The sequence below is a fragment of the Hetaerina americana genome, unplaced genomic scaffold (genome assembly GCF_022747635.1).
Source record: "Hetaerina americana unplaced genomic scaffold, ioHetAmer1.1.p SCAF_77, whole genome shotgun sequence".
NCBI lineage: Eukaryota > Metazoa > Arthropoda > Insecta > Odonata > Calopterygidae > Hetaerina > Hetaerina americana.
This window is the reverse complement of record NW_027287394.1, coordinates 1,485,789-1,503,167: the sequence shown is the minus strand read 5'-3', so window position 1 is coordinate 1,503,167 and position 17,379 is coordinate 1,485,789. Positions and strand designations below refer to the sequence as shown.

The following is a 17,379-nucleotide window of genomic DNA, read 5'->3' as shown; positions in this document are numbered from 1 at the left end:
CACGGAGAAATTTGAAAAGTTCAAATTCTAAAAATGGATTATATGCTATTAAACACACCAATCATTTACTATGAAACAAAAGAATAACGTTTTTGCACAACTTTCTGCATTGTGTCTACCTTTACAATGTTTACCGTTTACAACAACCTTTACAATGTTTACTGTTTACCTTTACAACGTTTTCGCATCAATTGTTGATTTCGCATCTCTTTATTTATCCGCATCAAAATCTGCTTTTATATCCGCCACTTTATCTTTTTCCGCAACATCATCCTTGTGCGCATCCATATTCTCATCCGCATCCATATTCGAATCCGTATCCGCATCCGTATCCGAATTCGTTTCTGCATCCGTATTCGCTACTGAATGCGTACCGGCTTTCGCATCCGTATCCGCATCCGCATTCACATCTCTATTCGCATCCGTATTTAAATCCGTGTTCTAATCCGGGTCCGTTTCCATATCCTTATTTACTTCTTTTTCCGCAGCGTTATCCGCATTTACGTATGTATCCGAATCCGCATCTGTGTCCTCAGTTGTTGCGTCATGAGTATCAGTATCCGTATGAGCACTCGTATCCGCATCCGTATCCGCATCAAAATCTACATCCGTATTCGCATATGTATTCGTACCTGCGTCGGATTTAGCGTCCTTATATGAATCCGTATCCACATGCGTTTCTGTATCTGTATTTAGATCCGTATCCACTATGCATTCATATCTGTGTCTGCATCCGTGTGCGCATTCGTATTTCAATCCGTATCCAAATCCGTATTTGCATCCAAGTCTCCATCCTTATCAGCTTCTGTATCCGTATCAGCATCAATATTCCATGGGAGGAATGGCACTTCTCAAGGTGAAATGAGAAAAATCGAATTTCTAAAAATGGATTTTATGCCTTGAAAACACCTCAATCATTTACTTTAAAACAAAAGAATGACGTCTTTTCATAATTTAAACACCTTTACAATGTTTACAATGCACACGTTTACAATTATTACGTTTCCACAAGAGTATCTGATTTCGCATCCGTAAGCTCATTCGCATAAAAATTCGTTTCGGTATCCGCATCGGTATCTTGTGCCGCAACCCCATCCTCATGCGTATCCGCATATTCATCCGCTTCCACATTCGCATTTTTGTCCGCATCCGTAATTGTTTCCACATAAGTATTTTATTTCGCATCCGTTTATTTCATCGCATGGATTGGCTTCTGTATCCGCCTCGGTATCCTCTTTTGCATCCATATCCGCATTAATATCCGTATCGGCATTCACATTCGTACCCGTATCCTAATCCGCATCGGTATCCCTATCCGTATACGCATCCACATACGTAACAGCATCCGTATCTGTCTTCTTCTCCAAATCCCGCAACCGAATGTGAATCCATATTCGAATTAGAATCATAATCCAAAACCGTATGTGTAACAGCATTTAGATCGATTTCCAAATCCGAATTCAAATCTGTTTGGCATCTCTATCCGCATCCGTATCCGAATCCTTTTCCCATTCGTTACGAATCAGCATCCATATTCTTATCCGTATCCGCATCTGCATCCCTATTCGCATCAGCATCCGTTTCGCATCCGCATCTGTATCTTTATCCATATCTGTATCAATTTCTCCATACATATCCGCATCGGCATCCTTCTCTGCATTAGTATCCGCATCCATATCAACCTAGGTATCCGTATCTCTATTCACATTCCTGTCCGCATCCTTATCTGTATTTGCATCCAAATCCACATCGGTATCCGTATTCGTTTCGTATCTGTTTTCCCATCAGAAGTCATTCCATATTCGTATCCATTCCACAATCGTATCCATATCCATATCTCAATCGGTATCTTCCTCCGCATCTGTATATGTATCCGTACCCGCATTCAAATCCACATCGGCATCTGTATATGTATCCGTCCCCGCAACAAATCCGCATCCGCATTAGTTTCTGTACCTCCATAGGGTTCTGCATTTACATACGAAACAGCCTCCTTTTCCTCATCTACATATTTTCCGCATCCTTATTCTTAGCCGAATCCATTGCCGTAACCGTGTCTGCATATGTATACATTACCGCAGCTGTATCTGCATTCGTAAACGTAACCGCTTCTGTATCCGCATTAGTAACTTGTTCAGAATCCTCAACCACATCCACATTTGCATCCCTCCTCATCTCTATACTTTTCCGCACCATAATTTGATTAACATCCGTATCCTAATCGGCATCCAAATTCGCATCTGCATCGGTATTCCCATCTCCGTTCATATCCGCATTTGCATCCGTTTCAGCATCCGCATTCGCATCCTTATCCTAATCCGTATCCGCATCGGTATCTTGTTCCACAACCCCATCCTTATGCGCATACGCATACTCTTCCGCAATCACATTCGCATTTGTGTCCGCATCAGTATCCGTTTCCAAATCAGTATTTGATTTTGCATCCTTATATCGCATTCGTATCAAAATTGGCTTCGTTATCCGCATCGGTATCCTCTTTTGCATCCATATCCGCATATGTATCCGTATCGGCATTCACTTTCGTATCCGTATCGGCATTCACATCCGTATTCGTATCCCTATCTGTATCGGTATCTGTATGGTATACGCATACGCCTCTGTATTCTATCCACATACGTAACCGCATCCGTATCCGTCTCCTCATCTGCATCCATTTTCCAATCCGTATCCGCCTTCAAATGCGTAACGGCATTTGCGACCGTATCCACATTGAAATCTGTATCCGCATCCGCATTGGCATCCATATCCCCTCCCGTGTCCTAATCCTTGTCCGTTTCCATATCCTTTACCTCCGTATCCGCATCGCTATCCGCATCCGTATTTGTATCCGTATCCACATCAGTAGCTGCATTTATACCCCAATCCGTATCAGTATCCGTATAAGCACCCGTATACGCATCCGTATCCAAATTCACATTCGTATCCGCATATGTATTCGCATCTGCGTCGATGTCCGCATCCGTATACAAATCTGCATCCGCATCGTTATCCGTTTCAAAATATACACACGCCTCCGCATCGGTTTCCATATCCGCATGCGTATTCGTATGCGCATTCAGATCCGTATCCGCTATGCATTCACATCTGTGTCCGCATCCCTATTTTAATCCGTATGCGACTTTGTATTTACATCCGAGTCCCTATTTGTATCGGCTTCTGTATACGTATCAGTATCCGTATTCCTATCAAAACGCTAAATGTCATCCGTATCTTCTGCCGTATCAAAATCTGCTTCCGCACCCGTTCCGCATCAGCATCCGTATTTAAAATTTCATCCGTATACAAATCCACATCCATATCCGTATCCAAATGGGAATCCATATCAGCTTCGGTATGCGTGTCCGCATTAGTATTCGCATCTGTTTCGGTATTCCGATTGGTATCCGCAACCTCATCCCCAACCGTATTTGATATGACTTCCTCATCCGAAGCCGTATCAAAATCTACATCCTTATTCGCATCGGAATCCGTATCCGCATTAGGAGCCGCATTAGTACTTGCACCCGTATCTAAACCCTTATTCGTCTTCGCATCCGAATCCACCACATCTTCCGCATTTCCATCTGGTTTCTCATCCGTTTCCTATTCCGCATTATAAATCGTATCTACATTTAAGTCCGTATAAAAATCAGCATCCGTATCTTTTGCTTAATTTTAATAAATTTCCACATCTGAATTAACATCTCTGGCATCCGTATCCGCATTCGTTTACGCATCCGTATCCGTGTCTTAATCAATGTCCGTTTTTGTTTCCTCATCAGATTTCCCATCCGTATCCATATAGCTATCCGCATCCACATATGTATCCGTATCCGCATCAGTGTCCACATTTGTCGCGTCATCTATATCAGAATTGTTATCAGCATCCGTATCTGCATCTTTATCCGTATCCAAACACAATTCCGTATCCGCATGTTTCTGTATATGTGTCGATTTCCAGATTCGCCTACGAATCTTAATTTGCATCAGTATTTGTTTCTAAATCTGTATTCGTATAGCTATCTGTTTCTGTATCCGAATCCGCTTGCGTATCAATGTCCGCTTTCATAACCGTATCCGCTGCGCATTCACATCTGTGTCCGCATCCGCATCCGTAGCCGTATTTAAATCGGTATCCGAATCCGCATTGGCATCTGTGTCGCCATCCGTATCCGCTTCTTATCCGTTTCAGCAATTGTATCCCTATACAAATGCGTATCCGCATCTGTATCTGCATATGCATCCGTATCCGTATCCACATCCGTATTTGAATCCATATATGAATCCATATCCGCATTGATATCCGTATCTGCAACAGTATCCGTATTCGTATCTGTATTTGCATTTGTATCAACATCCGCATTCCAAACGGAATTCGCATCTAAATTGGCATTTATATTTCTATTCGTATCCGTGTCCTTTTCCGTGTCCGTTTCCAAATCCATATCTGAATTCCACTCTCTATCCGCATTGCTAGACGCATATATGTCTGACGTATATATGTATTCGTATCTGCATCAGGGACCCCAATTTTTACGTCATTCATATCAGCATCTGTATCCGCATTCGCATCCGTATCCAAATCCGCATCTTAATCCGCATATGTATCCGTATCTGCGTGTATACCTGCATCCGTATATGAGCCTGTATCCTAATAAGAATCGGTTTCAGAGTCTGCATCCGTATCGGCAATGGTTTCCGTGTAAGAATCCGAATGCGTATCCGTACAGTATCCGCATCAGCATCCGCATCCGTATCCGAACCCGATTCGTATTCGCATCCGGATCCGCCACCTCTTCCGCATTCATATCTGGTTCCGAATCCGTATGCGTTTCGCTTCCGGATCTACATCCGCTTACGTATCGTAATCCATATCCGTATATAAATTCGCATTTGTATCCTAATCTGCATGATAAATACCATCTGTATTCGCATCTGTATTCCGGATTTATATCCGCTTCCGTATCGAAATCCGTATCCGTTTATAATGTCACACCAGTATCCTAATCCGCATGATAAATCCCATCTGTATCCGCATCCGTATCTGAATCCGCATTCTGATCAATTTACTCGTCCAAATTAAAATCTGTCTGGCATCCGAATCCGCATCAATATCCGTGTCCTAATTTCTGAGCATTGCCGTATGAATATCCGAATTCCCCCCCAAGTTCGCATCCGCATATGTATCCGTTACCGAATTCGTTTCCGTATACCAAACCGTATCCGTATCCACATATGTATCCGTATCTGCGTCGGCATCCGCATCCGAATACGAATCTGCATATGCATCGGTATCCGTTCCCTAATCTGCATCCGCATCCACTTGGGATTCCGTATCCGAGTCCGCATGCGTATCCGTATCCGCATTCAGATCCGATACGCTAAGTATTCATATCTGCATAATGCGCATAATAAATCGCATCTGTATACACATCCGTTTTCAAATTCGCATCCGTATCTGCATCCACATCCTTATTGGCATCAGGTTCCCTATCCGTATCCGCATTCATATCCATTTTCACATCTGAATTCATATGTCTCTGCAAGACGTATCCTCATCCGTATCCGCATACGTATCCTCATCCGTATCCGCATAGGTATCCTCATAAGAATCCGCATCCGTGTTGGCTTCCAGGTCAACTTCCGTAATTTTAACAGCATCCATATTACTATCCACAACGTATCTGAATACGTATTCGTACCCGCATCAGCATCCGTATCCGCAATGGCATCCATTTTCGTATCCACTTCCGTGCCCACATCGGTATCCGTATCCATTTCCTCATCCATATCCGCATCAGTATCCACATCCGTATAAGCATCGGAATCGGCATTAGCGTCCATATCCGCATCGTTTTCCGTTTCCAAGACACATCCTGATTCGTATCCGTAACCGCATTGATATCCGCGTTCGTATCCGCATCCGTATCCATATCCTCATCTGCATCCACAAGTGCAACTGTATCGATATCTGAATCCGCCCTAGCATCCCCATTTATATCCGCATACTTAACCATATCCGCATCCTAATACGTATCCCCATTGCCGTCTATATTATCTAATTTTTCCTTTTCCGCATCCTCAACCCTATTCGCATCCGTATCCACTTTCGCATCTGAATCTACAATTACATCAGTATCTTCTTCCGCTATCATTTCCGCATCTGTTTCCGCATGCACGCCGGTATCCGCATCCGTATCTGCATCCGTATCCACATTCGTATTAGCACCTTCGAAACCTTTTGGTGTTATTTTTTACGATTTATTACGAATGGAAGCCAAGGGGGCTGGCACTTTTCATGGTAAAATGATAAAAATTAAAAATTCTAAAAATGGAAGTAATTAATGCCTTTAGAATATCTCAAGCATTCACTCACTTACTTTACCTTACATTTAAATAGAAAGACATTTTTTGCATATCTTTGGTATATTGTACACATTTAACAGTATTGAAATTTTTGACCTAATTATTTTCTTCTTTATTTTTGGTCATGTAGCATAAATTTTGGGTTTCTTGTGTTAAATGATAATATATGTTGTAAAGGATACGAACCCGGAAATGGATACCGATGCGCAAACATACAATGATGAGGATGCCGATAAGGATGTTGATATGGAAGCGGATACGGGTATTAATGCAGTAATGCTGATTTATACCCGCATTCGTATCCGTAACAGCATACGTATTGTTATCGTTATCGGCATCCGTATCCGTTTCCACATTCGTATCCGTATCAACATTCGCTTCAGCAGCTGCATCTGCATCAACATCCGTATCTGCATTCGTATCCACTTCCGTTTATGCATCCGCATCCGTTTCCGTTTACGTGTCCGCATACCTATCTATTTTCGCAACCGCATCCACATTCGTATGCGAATCTGTATGCATCCGCATCTGCAAATATATCCGTCTCCGTATCCGAATTGGCATCCGATTTCATATCCGCATCCTTATCTGTATCGGTATCGGCATTCGTATCGTAACCCATGTCCGTATCCGCATTTGCATCCGTATTCACCTCCGTATACGTATACGTTTCCCTAACCATATCCGCATTTCACCGATACACACATCCGCATATCCGCATGCGAATTTCCATCCGTATCCATGCAAATCTATATCCATATCCGTATCTGCATTCACATCAGTAATAAAAACTGAATTTTCATATCTATAATCATCCGTATCTCCCTCCTTGTCCGAATCCGTATTGGCCTCCGTGTCCGAATCCGTATCCGGGTTCATTCCGTATCTGCATCGGCATTTACATCCGCATCCCTATCCACATCCGTGTACGAAACCGCATCGGAATCTGCTTTCGCATCAATATCTTATCCGCTTCCGCATCCGTTTCCACATCCGTATCCCCATCCGTATACGAAACCGCATTTGTATCCACATCCGTATCCTTTTTCGGACATTCCTGCTTATCTACTTTCAGAGACATTTCCAAATAAAAATTCATATCCGTACCTGTTTCCGTATCGGCATCCGTATCCGCATCCGTGTGCGCATCTTTATCCACATCTTTATCCATATTTGCTTCCGTTTATCCATCCAAAACAGTACTCGCATCCATATCAGCATCTAAATAGCATCTGCATCTGCCTCTGTATCCGTATCCGCATCCACATCGGTATCTGTATCAACATCCGTATCCGTAACCATATCCAAATCGGTATCCGTGTCTGGATCAGTTTGTGCATTCGTATCCGCTTTATAACCGTATCAACATTTGCATCCGCATATACTAACGAATCCATTTTCGCGTCGACATCCACATTCGTATGCGTATCAGCATATGTATCCACATGCGCATCCTTATTCGTATCCTCATCCGTAACCGAATCCGTATCCGTACCTGCATCGGTATCCGCATCGGTTTCCGTATTCTTAAGAGATTTCGTGTCCGCAACATCAGCCGAATCTTTATCCGCATCCGTATTAGTTTCCGCATCCGGATATGTATCCGCATCCGCATCTATTTCCGTATCCGCATTAGCATCAGTATACGCATGCGCATTCGGGTTTGTACCCGCATCCGTATCCACATACGAATCAACACCCTCGAAACCTTTTTGTGGGAGCTTTTACAATATTTTATTCAAATTTCAATCAAAGGGGGGTTATGGCACTTTTTACGTTGAAACGGGAAAAAAATTTATTCTAAAAATTGATTATTTGCTTTAAGAACACCTCAATTATATACTCTTAATTATAAGAATGACGTTTTTGCATATTTTTCGGGTAAATGTACACTTTTAAAATGTTTAAAACGGTTCCAAATAAGTACCTAATTTCGCATCCATATTCTCATCTTCATCCTAATTAAACTTTGTATCCGCATCGGTATCGCCATCTACATTTACATCCGCATTCGCATCTATATACGCATCCGTGACCTAATCCGTTTCCTTTTCCGTATTCGTTTCCTTTTCCATTCGCGGAAACGGATGCGGATAAAGATGCGGAACTAATTGCACAAGCGGATAAACAAGCGGTTACGTATACGAATACGTATACAGATGTGGTTTCGGTTACGGAAACGGATAAGGATAAGTATGAGGATGCGGATTCTATGTAGATTTGCAAAAGGAAGCGGTTATGTAATCAGATGCGGATTGGGGTGCAGATGAAATTGCGAACGCAGATACTGACGCGGATACTGATTCCAATGGGGTCACTGGGCTGGATACGGTTGCGGATACAGATGAAAATATGGATACAAAAAAGGTTAATGATGTGGATACGGATACAAATGTGGATACATATTCGGATGCGAATGCGGATACGGATGCAAATTCCAATGCTAATTCGAATACGGATATATAAATGGTTGCGGATAGGGATACGTATACGGATCCGGATACGGATGCAGAATCCGATACAGATACGGACACCTATGTAGATACAGAAACCGATAAGGGTACGGATTCGGTTGCGAATACGCATACGTACACAGGTGCGGATGCAGATATCGATGGGGATACGGATAAGAACAAGTATGCGGAAATAATTACGGGTGCAGAACGACCTCTGATGGGGAAACAGATACGGGTGTGGATACGGATGCAAATACGGAAAGTGTTGCGGACAGGGATGCGATTGGTGTTATGGATTTTGTTACGGATACGGATTCCGATGCGGATATGTATGAGGAAAAAAAATATTGATATGGACGTGGATGCGAAAAAGGATGCTGACACTGATACGAATGGTGATGTGGATGTGGATACGAATACGGAGGCAGATATGGATGTGGATAGAAATATGGATGCTGATGCGGGTGCGGAAGCGGATCAGGATGCGGATACGAATGCCAATTTAGTACGGATGTGTTACGGGTATGGATACCGATGCCAATACGGGTTCGGCTGAAGATACGGTTAAGATTAATACGCTGATACCGATGCGAATGCGCATGCATAAGCGGGTACGGATATGGACGCAAAGATGGATGCAGTTCCGGATGTGAATACGAATGTGGATACGGATGCGGCAATTGATATGGATACATTTGGTAATTCGGAAGGGAATTAGGATGAGGTTGTGAATGTAGATACGGTTACGGATGGAGATTATGATGCTGATACAGAGGCGAATCCGGATGAATACCCGGATGCGGAAATGGATACGAATGCGGAGCAAGATGCGAATGTGGATGCGGATGAGGAAGCAGACACGGATGCGAATGCAAATACGGATGCTGATACGAATCCAGATATGGTTATGGACACGAATGCAGATAACAGTACGGGTACGGATATGGATAGGAATGTGGAAATGGATGTGAAACCGATTCGATTCCTGCAGAAGAAACGGATGTTAAGGCGGACACGGATATCGATGCCTATACGGATGCGGATACAGTCACAGATTTGATGCCAATTTGGATGCGGATACAGACACGAATGGGAATATATATTTGGAAACGGATCTTGATACGGATGCGGATGCAGATCCGGATGCGGAAACGGACACGGATGCGGAACCAGATGTAGATATAGAAGAGGTGGCGGATATAGATGCGAATACGGGTTCTTAAACGGATGCGGGCACTTATGCAATAACGAATTCCGATGTGGATATTGATTAAATTATGGATCGGATGTTGTACTGATACGCATTTCAATTCCATTTCGGATGCGGAGGCGTATGAGGTGGCAGATACTGATTAAAATACGGATACGGATACGGATACAGATGCGGATGCTGATACCGCTGCGTATATTCATGCTCATATGGATACGGATACGGTTGTGTAAACGAATTTGGATATAATTTAAATGTATATTTTGAAACGGATAAGGATGCAGATGCTGATGCGGATGTAGATACGGATGCGAATACGGATATGGATAAAATTACGGATCCTGATGTGAATACTGAAGCGTTTACGGATTGGGACACGGGTGTGAATACTGATTCGGATACAAATTTGGGTACAGATGCGGATGTGGGTACATATGTGAATACATAGCTCATATGGATTTGAATGCGGATACGGGTACTCATGCGGATACGGATGTAGATTTGCATACAGATCCAAATGCGGATACGGATGAGAAAACCGGCGAAGAACCGGATACATATGCGGATTAAGATGCGGATTAGGATAGGGATAAGGATGCGCTTGATGATAAGGATACTTATACAGAAGCGGGTACAAATGTGGACACTGATGCGGATACGGATACAAACGCGGATGCTGATAGCGATGCGGATACGGAGGGAAATACCGAAATGGAAACGAATACGAAACGCACATGGGTTAGGACACGGATGTTAATACAGATGCGGATGCGGATGCGAACACAGATGTGAAAGCGGATGCGTATACGGATATGAATTCATGTACGCATTCCGAAGCGGATAACTGATGCGGAAACGAATGCGTAAAAGTAGACGGATACGGATGCGGTTACGTATGTGGATGAAGATACAGACGCGGTTGTGGATACGGGTGCCGATACCGATGCGGAAAAAGAGACGGGAGAAATTTAGATGCTTAGACGGATGCGAATGCGGTAATGGACGCGGCTGCGGATTAGGATGCGAATACGGATACGGATTCGTTTAGAGATGCGGATGCAGATACCGATGGGGGTACAGATAAGCTTGCGGATACGGATGCGAATAAAGATGCGGATCTGGATGCGCATATTGATACGGATGATGATATGAATACTTATCTGGATTTTAATATGGATTCTGATGCGGAAACGAATGCGGATGCAGAGGCTGATAAGAATGCGGATTCGGATGTGGATACGGTTTTAGATAGGAATGGGAATACTGATACGGATACAGGAACGGATACTCATGCTAAAAAGGATTCGGATACGGTTTTTGATATGGATGCGGATTCGGATGCGAAGACAGATGTGAATGCGTAGTGGATACGGATCTTAATGCGGCGACGGATACGAATGCGGATATGGATACGGAAGCCGATGCAAATACGGACGCATACTTCGAAACGGTCATCGATGCGGATACAGATCTTTATACGGATGCGAATACCAAAGCAGACACGGATATATATGCGGCTACGGATGCGGGTTTAGATACGGATACGGATGCCGAAACGGAGACGTGTACAAATGCGGACACTAATGGGGATTAGGATAGAAATGCGGTAGTGGATAGCGTTTTGGATATGGATGGGAATACAAAGAAGGAAATGAATACGGAAAAGGAAACGGATTAGGTCACGGATGCGTATATGGATGCGAATGCGGATGTAAATGTAGATGGCGATACCGATGCGGATACAAATTTTAATTCGGATGACGATGAGAATATGGATGCGAAATCACGTACTTATTTGGAACCGTTTTAAACATTTTAAAAGTGTACATTCACCCGAAAAATATGCAAAAACGTCATTCTTATGCTTAAGAGTATATAATTGAGGTGTTCTTAAAGCAAATAATCAATTTTTAGAATAAATTTTTTTCCCCTTTCAACGTAAAAAGTGCCATAACCCCCCTTTGATTGAAATTTGAATAAAAGATTGTAAAAGCTCCCACAAAAAGGTTTCGAGGGTGTTGATTCGTATGTGGGTACGGATGCGGATACAAACGCGAATGCGCATGCTTATACTGATGCTAATGCGGATACGGAAATAGATGCGGATGCTGATACATATCCGGATGCGAAAACTGATACGGATGCGGATAAAGATTCGGCTGATGTTGCGGACACGAAATCTCTTAAGAATACGGAAACCGATGCGGATACCGATGCAGGTACGGATACGGATTCGGTTACGGATGAGGATACGAATAAGGATGCGCATGTGGATACATATGCTGATACGCATACGAATGTGGATGTCGACGCGAAAATGGATTCGTTAGTATATGCGGATGCAAATGTTGATACGGTTATAAAGCGGATACGAATGCACAAACTGATCCAGACACGGATACCGATTTGGATATGGTTACGGATACGGATGTTGATACAGATACCGATGTGGATGCGGATACGGATACAGAGGCAGATGCAGATGCTATTTAGATGCTGATATGGATGCGAGTACTGTTTTGGATGGATAAACGGAAGCAAATATGGAATAAGATGTGGATAAAGATGCGCACACGGATGCGGATACGGATGCCGATACGGAAACAGGTACGGATATGAATTTTTATTTGGAAATGTCTCTGAAAGTAGATAAGCAGGAATGTCCGAAAAAGGATACGGATGTGGATACAAATGCGGTTTCGTATACGGATGGGGATACTGATGGGGAAACGGATGCGGAAGCGGATAAGATATTGATGCGAAAGCAGATTCCGATGCGGTTTCGTACACGGATGTGGATAGGGATGCGGATGTAAATGCCGATGCAGATACGGAATGAACACGGATACGGATTCGGACACGGAGGCCAATACGGATTCGGACAAGGAGGGAGATACGGATGATGATAGATATAAAACTTCGGTTTTTATTACGGATGTGAATGCAGATACGGATATGGATATAGATTTGCATACGGATACGGATGGAAATTCGCATGCAGATACGCGGATGTGTGTATTGGTGAAATGCCGATATGGTTAGGGAAACGTATACGTATACGGAGGTGAATACGGATGCAAATGCGGATACGGACATGGGTTACGATACAAATGCCGATACCGATACAGATAAGGATGCGGATATGAATTTGGATGCCAATTCGGATACGGAGACGGATATATTTGCAGATGCGGATGCATATACAGATTCTCGTACGAATGTGGATGCGGTTGCGAATATAGATAGGTATGCGGACACGTAAACGGATGCGGATGCATAAACCGAAGTGGATACGAATGCAGATACGGATGTTGATGCAGATGCAGCTGCTGATGCGAATGTTGATACGGATACGAATGTGGAAACGGATACGGATGCCGATAACGATAACAATACGTATGCTGTTACGGATACGAATGCGGGTATAAATCAGCATTACTACATTAATATCCGTATCCGCTTCCATATCAAAATCCTTATCGGCATCCTCATCATTGTATGTTTGCGCATCGGTATCCATTTCCGGGTTCGTATCCTTTACAACATATATTATCATTTAAAACAAGAAACCCAGAATTTATGCTACATGACCAAAAATAACGAAGAAAATAATTAGGTCAAAAATTTCATCTCTATTAAATGTGTACAATATACCAAAGATATGCAAAAAAGGTCTTTCTATTTAAATGTAAGGTAAAGTAAGTGAGTGAATGCTTGAGATATTCTAAAGGCATTAATTACTTCCATTTTTAGAATTTTTAATTTTTATCATTTCACCATGAAAAGTGCCAGCCCCCTTGGCTTCCAATCGTAATAAATCGTAAAAAATAACACCAAAAGGTTTCGAAGGTGCTAATACGAATGTGGATACGGATGCAGATACGGATGCGGATACCGGCGTGCATGCGGAAACGGATGCGGAAATGATAGCGGAAGAAGATACTGATGTAAATGTAGATTCAGATGCGAAAGTGGATACGGATGCGAATAGGGTTGAGGATGCGGAAAAGGAAAAATTAGATAATATAGACGGCAATGGGGATACGTATTAGGATGCGGATATGGTTAAGTATGCGGATATAAATGGGGATGCTAGGGCGGATTCAGATATGGATACAGTTGCACTTGTGGATGCAGATAAGGATATGGATACGGATGCGGATACGAAAGCGGATATCAATGCGGTTACGGATACGAATCAGGATGTGTCTTGGAAACGGAAAACGATGCGGATATGGACGCTAATGCCGATTCCGATGCTTATACGGATGTGGATACTGATGCGGATATGGATGAGGAAATGGATACGGATACCGATGTGGGCACGGAAGTGGATACGAAAATGGATGCCATTGCGGATACGGATGCTGATGCGGGTACGAATACGTATTCAGATACGTTGTGGATAGTAATATGGATGCTGTTAAAATTACGGAAGTGGACCTGGAAGCCAACACGGATGCGGATTCTTATGAGTATACCTATGCGGATACGGATGAGGATACGTATGCGGATACGGATGAGGATACGGCTTGCAGAGACATATGAATTCAGATGTGAAAATGGATATGAATGCGGATACGGATAGGGAACCTGATGCCAATAAGGATGTGGATGCAGATACGGATGCGAATTTGAAAACGGATGTGTATACAGATGCGATTTATTATGCGCATTATGCAGATATGAATACTTAGCGTATCGGATCTGAATGCGGATACGGATACGCATGCGGACTCGGATACGGAATCCCAAGTGGATGCGGATGCAGATTAGGAAACGGATACCGATGCATATGCAGATTCGTATTCGGATGCGGATGCCGACGCAGATACGGATACATATGCGGATACGGATACGGTTTGGTACACGGAAACGAATTCGGATACGGATACATATGCGGATGCGAACTTGGGGGGGAATTCGGATATTCATACGGCAATGCTCAGAAATTAGGACACGGATATGGATGCGGATTCGGATGCCAGACAGATTTTAATTTGGACGAGTAAATTGATCAGAATGCGGATTCAGATACGGATGCGGATACAGATGGGATTTATCATGCGGATTAGGATACTGGAGTGACATTATAAACGGATACGGATTTCGATACGGAAGCGGATATAAATCCGGAATACAGATGCGGATACAGATGGTATTTATCATGCAGATTAGGATACAAATGTGAATTTATATACGGATATGGATTACGATACGTAAGCGGATGTAGATCCGGAAGCGGAACGAATACGGATTCGGAACCAGATATGAATGCGGAAGAGGTGGCGGATCCGGATTCGAATACGAATCGGGTTCGGATACGGATGCGGATGCTGATGCGGATACTGTACGGATACGCATTCGGATTCTTACACGGAAACCATTGCCGATACGGATGCAGGCTCTGAAACCGACTCATATTAGGATACAGGTTCATATACGGATGCAGGTATACACGCAGATACGGATACATATGCGGATTAAGATGCGGATTTGGATACGGATACGAATGCGGATACAGGTGCTGATATGAATAACGTGAAAATTGGGGTCCCTGATGCAGATACGAATACATATATACGTCAGACATATATGCGTCTAGCGATGCAGATAGAGAGGCGAATTCAGATATGGAATTGGAAATGGAAACGGAAAAGGAAACGGAAAAGGATATAAAATTGAATGCAAATTTTTATACGGATGCGATACGGACACATTTACTGATGCGTCTAACGTTGCAGATAGGGAGGCGAATTCGGATATAGAATTGGAAACGGACATGGAAAGGAAACGGATACGGATAGAAATATAAATGCCAATTTGGATGCGAATTCCGTTTGGGATGCGGATGTGGATACAAATGAAAATACAGATACGAATGCGGAAACTGTTGCAGATACGGATATCAATGCGGATATGGATTCATATATGGATACAAATACGGATGTGGATACGGATACGGATGCATATGCAGATACGGATTCGGATACGCATTTGTATAGGGATACAATTGCTGATACGGATAAGAAGCGGATACGGATTGCGACACAGATGCCAATACGGATTCGGATACCGATTTAAATACGCCTGCGGATGCGGACACAGGTGTGAATGCGCAGCGGATACGGTTTTGAAAGCGGACACGGATACGCAAGCGGATTCGGATACAGAAACAGATAGCTATACGAATACAGATTTAGAAACAAATACTGATGCAAATTAAGATTCGTACGCGGATCTGGAAATCGACACATATACAGAAACATGCGGATTCGGATAAGTGTTTGGATACGGATAAGGATGCGGATACGGATGCTGATAACGATACTGATATAGATGACGCGACAAATGCGGACACTGATGCGGATACGGCTACATATGCGGATGCGGATAGCAATATGGATACGGATGGGAATTCTGATGAGGAAACAAAAACAGACATAGATTAAGACACGGATACGGATGCGTAAACGAATGCGGATACGAATGCCAGAGATGTTAATTCGGATGTGGAAATTTATTAAAATTAAGCAAAAGATACGGATGCTGATTTTTATACGGACTTAAATGTAGATACGATTTATAATGCGGAATAGGATACGGATGCGAAACCAGATGGAAATGCGGAAGATGTGGTGGATTCGGATGCGAAGACAAATAAGGGTTTAGATACGGGTGCAAGTACTAATGTGGCTCCTAAGGCGGATACGGATTCCGATGCGAATAAGGATGTAGATTTTGATACGGCTTCGGATGAGGAAGTCATATCAAATACGGTTGGGGATGAGGTTGCGGATACCAATCGGAATACAGAAACAGATGCGAATACTAATGCGGATACGCATACCGAAGCTGATATGGATTCCCATTTGGATACGGATATGGATGTGGATTTGTATACGTATGAAATTTTAAATACGGATGCTGATGCGGAACCGGGTGCGGAAGCAGATGCTGATACGGCAGAAGATACGGATTCCGTTTAGCGTTTTGATAGGAATACGGATGATGATACGTATACAGAAGCCGATACAAATAGGGACTCGGATGTAAATACAAAGTCGCATACGGATTAAAATACGGATGCGGACACAGATGTGAATGCATAGCGGATACGGATCTGAATGCGCATACGAATACGCATGCGGATATGGAAACCGATGAGGAGGCGTGTGTATATTTGGAAACGGATAACGATTCGGATGCAGATTTGTATACGGATGCGGACATCGACGCAGATACGAATACATATACGGATACGAATGTGAATTTGGATACGGATGCGTATACGGGTGCTTTTACGGATACTGATACGGATTTGGGTATAAATGCAGCTACTGATGT

General features: G+C 43.1%; 1 protein-coding gene across 1 annotated transcript; it reads left to right on the top strand.

The window, feature by feature from the left end:
- Positions 1-9,174: 9,174 nt before the first annotated feature.
- LOC139697474 (serine-aspartate repeat-containing protein I-like) lies at positions 9,175-17,021 on the top strand. The gene is made up of 4 exons (XM_071596196.1): positions 9,175-9,327; positions 9,541-9,789; positions 10,310-10,456; positions 16,632-17,021. Exons 1-4 carry the CDS (start codon positions 9,175-9,177, stop codon positions 17,019-17,021), a joined length of 939 nt encoding a protein of 312 aa, XP_071452297.1.
- Positions 17,022-17,379: the final 358 nt, after the last annotated feature.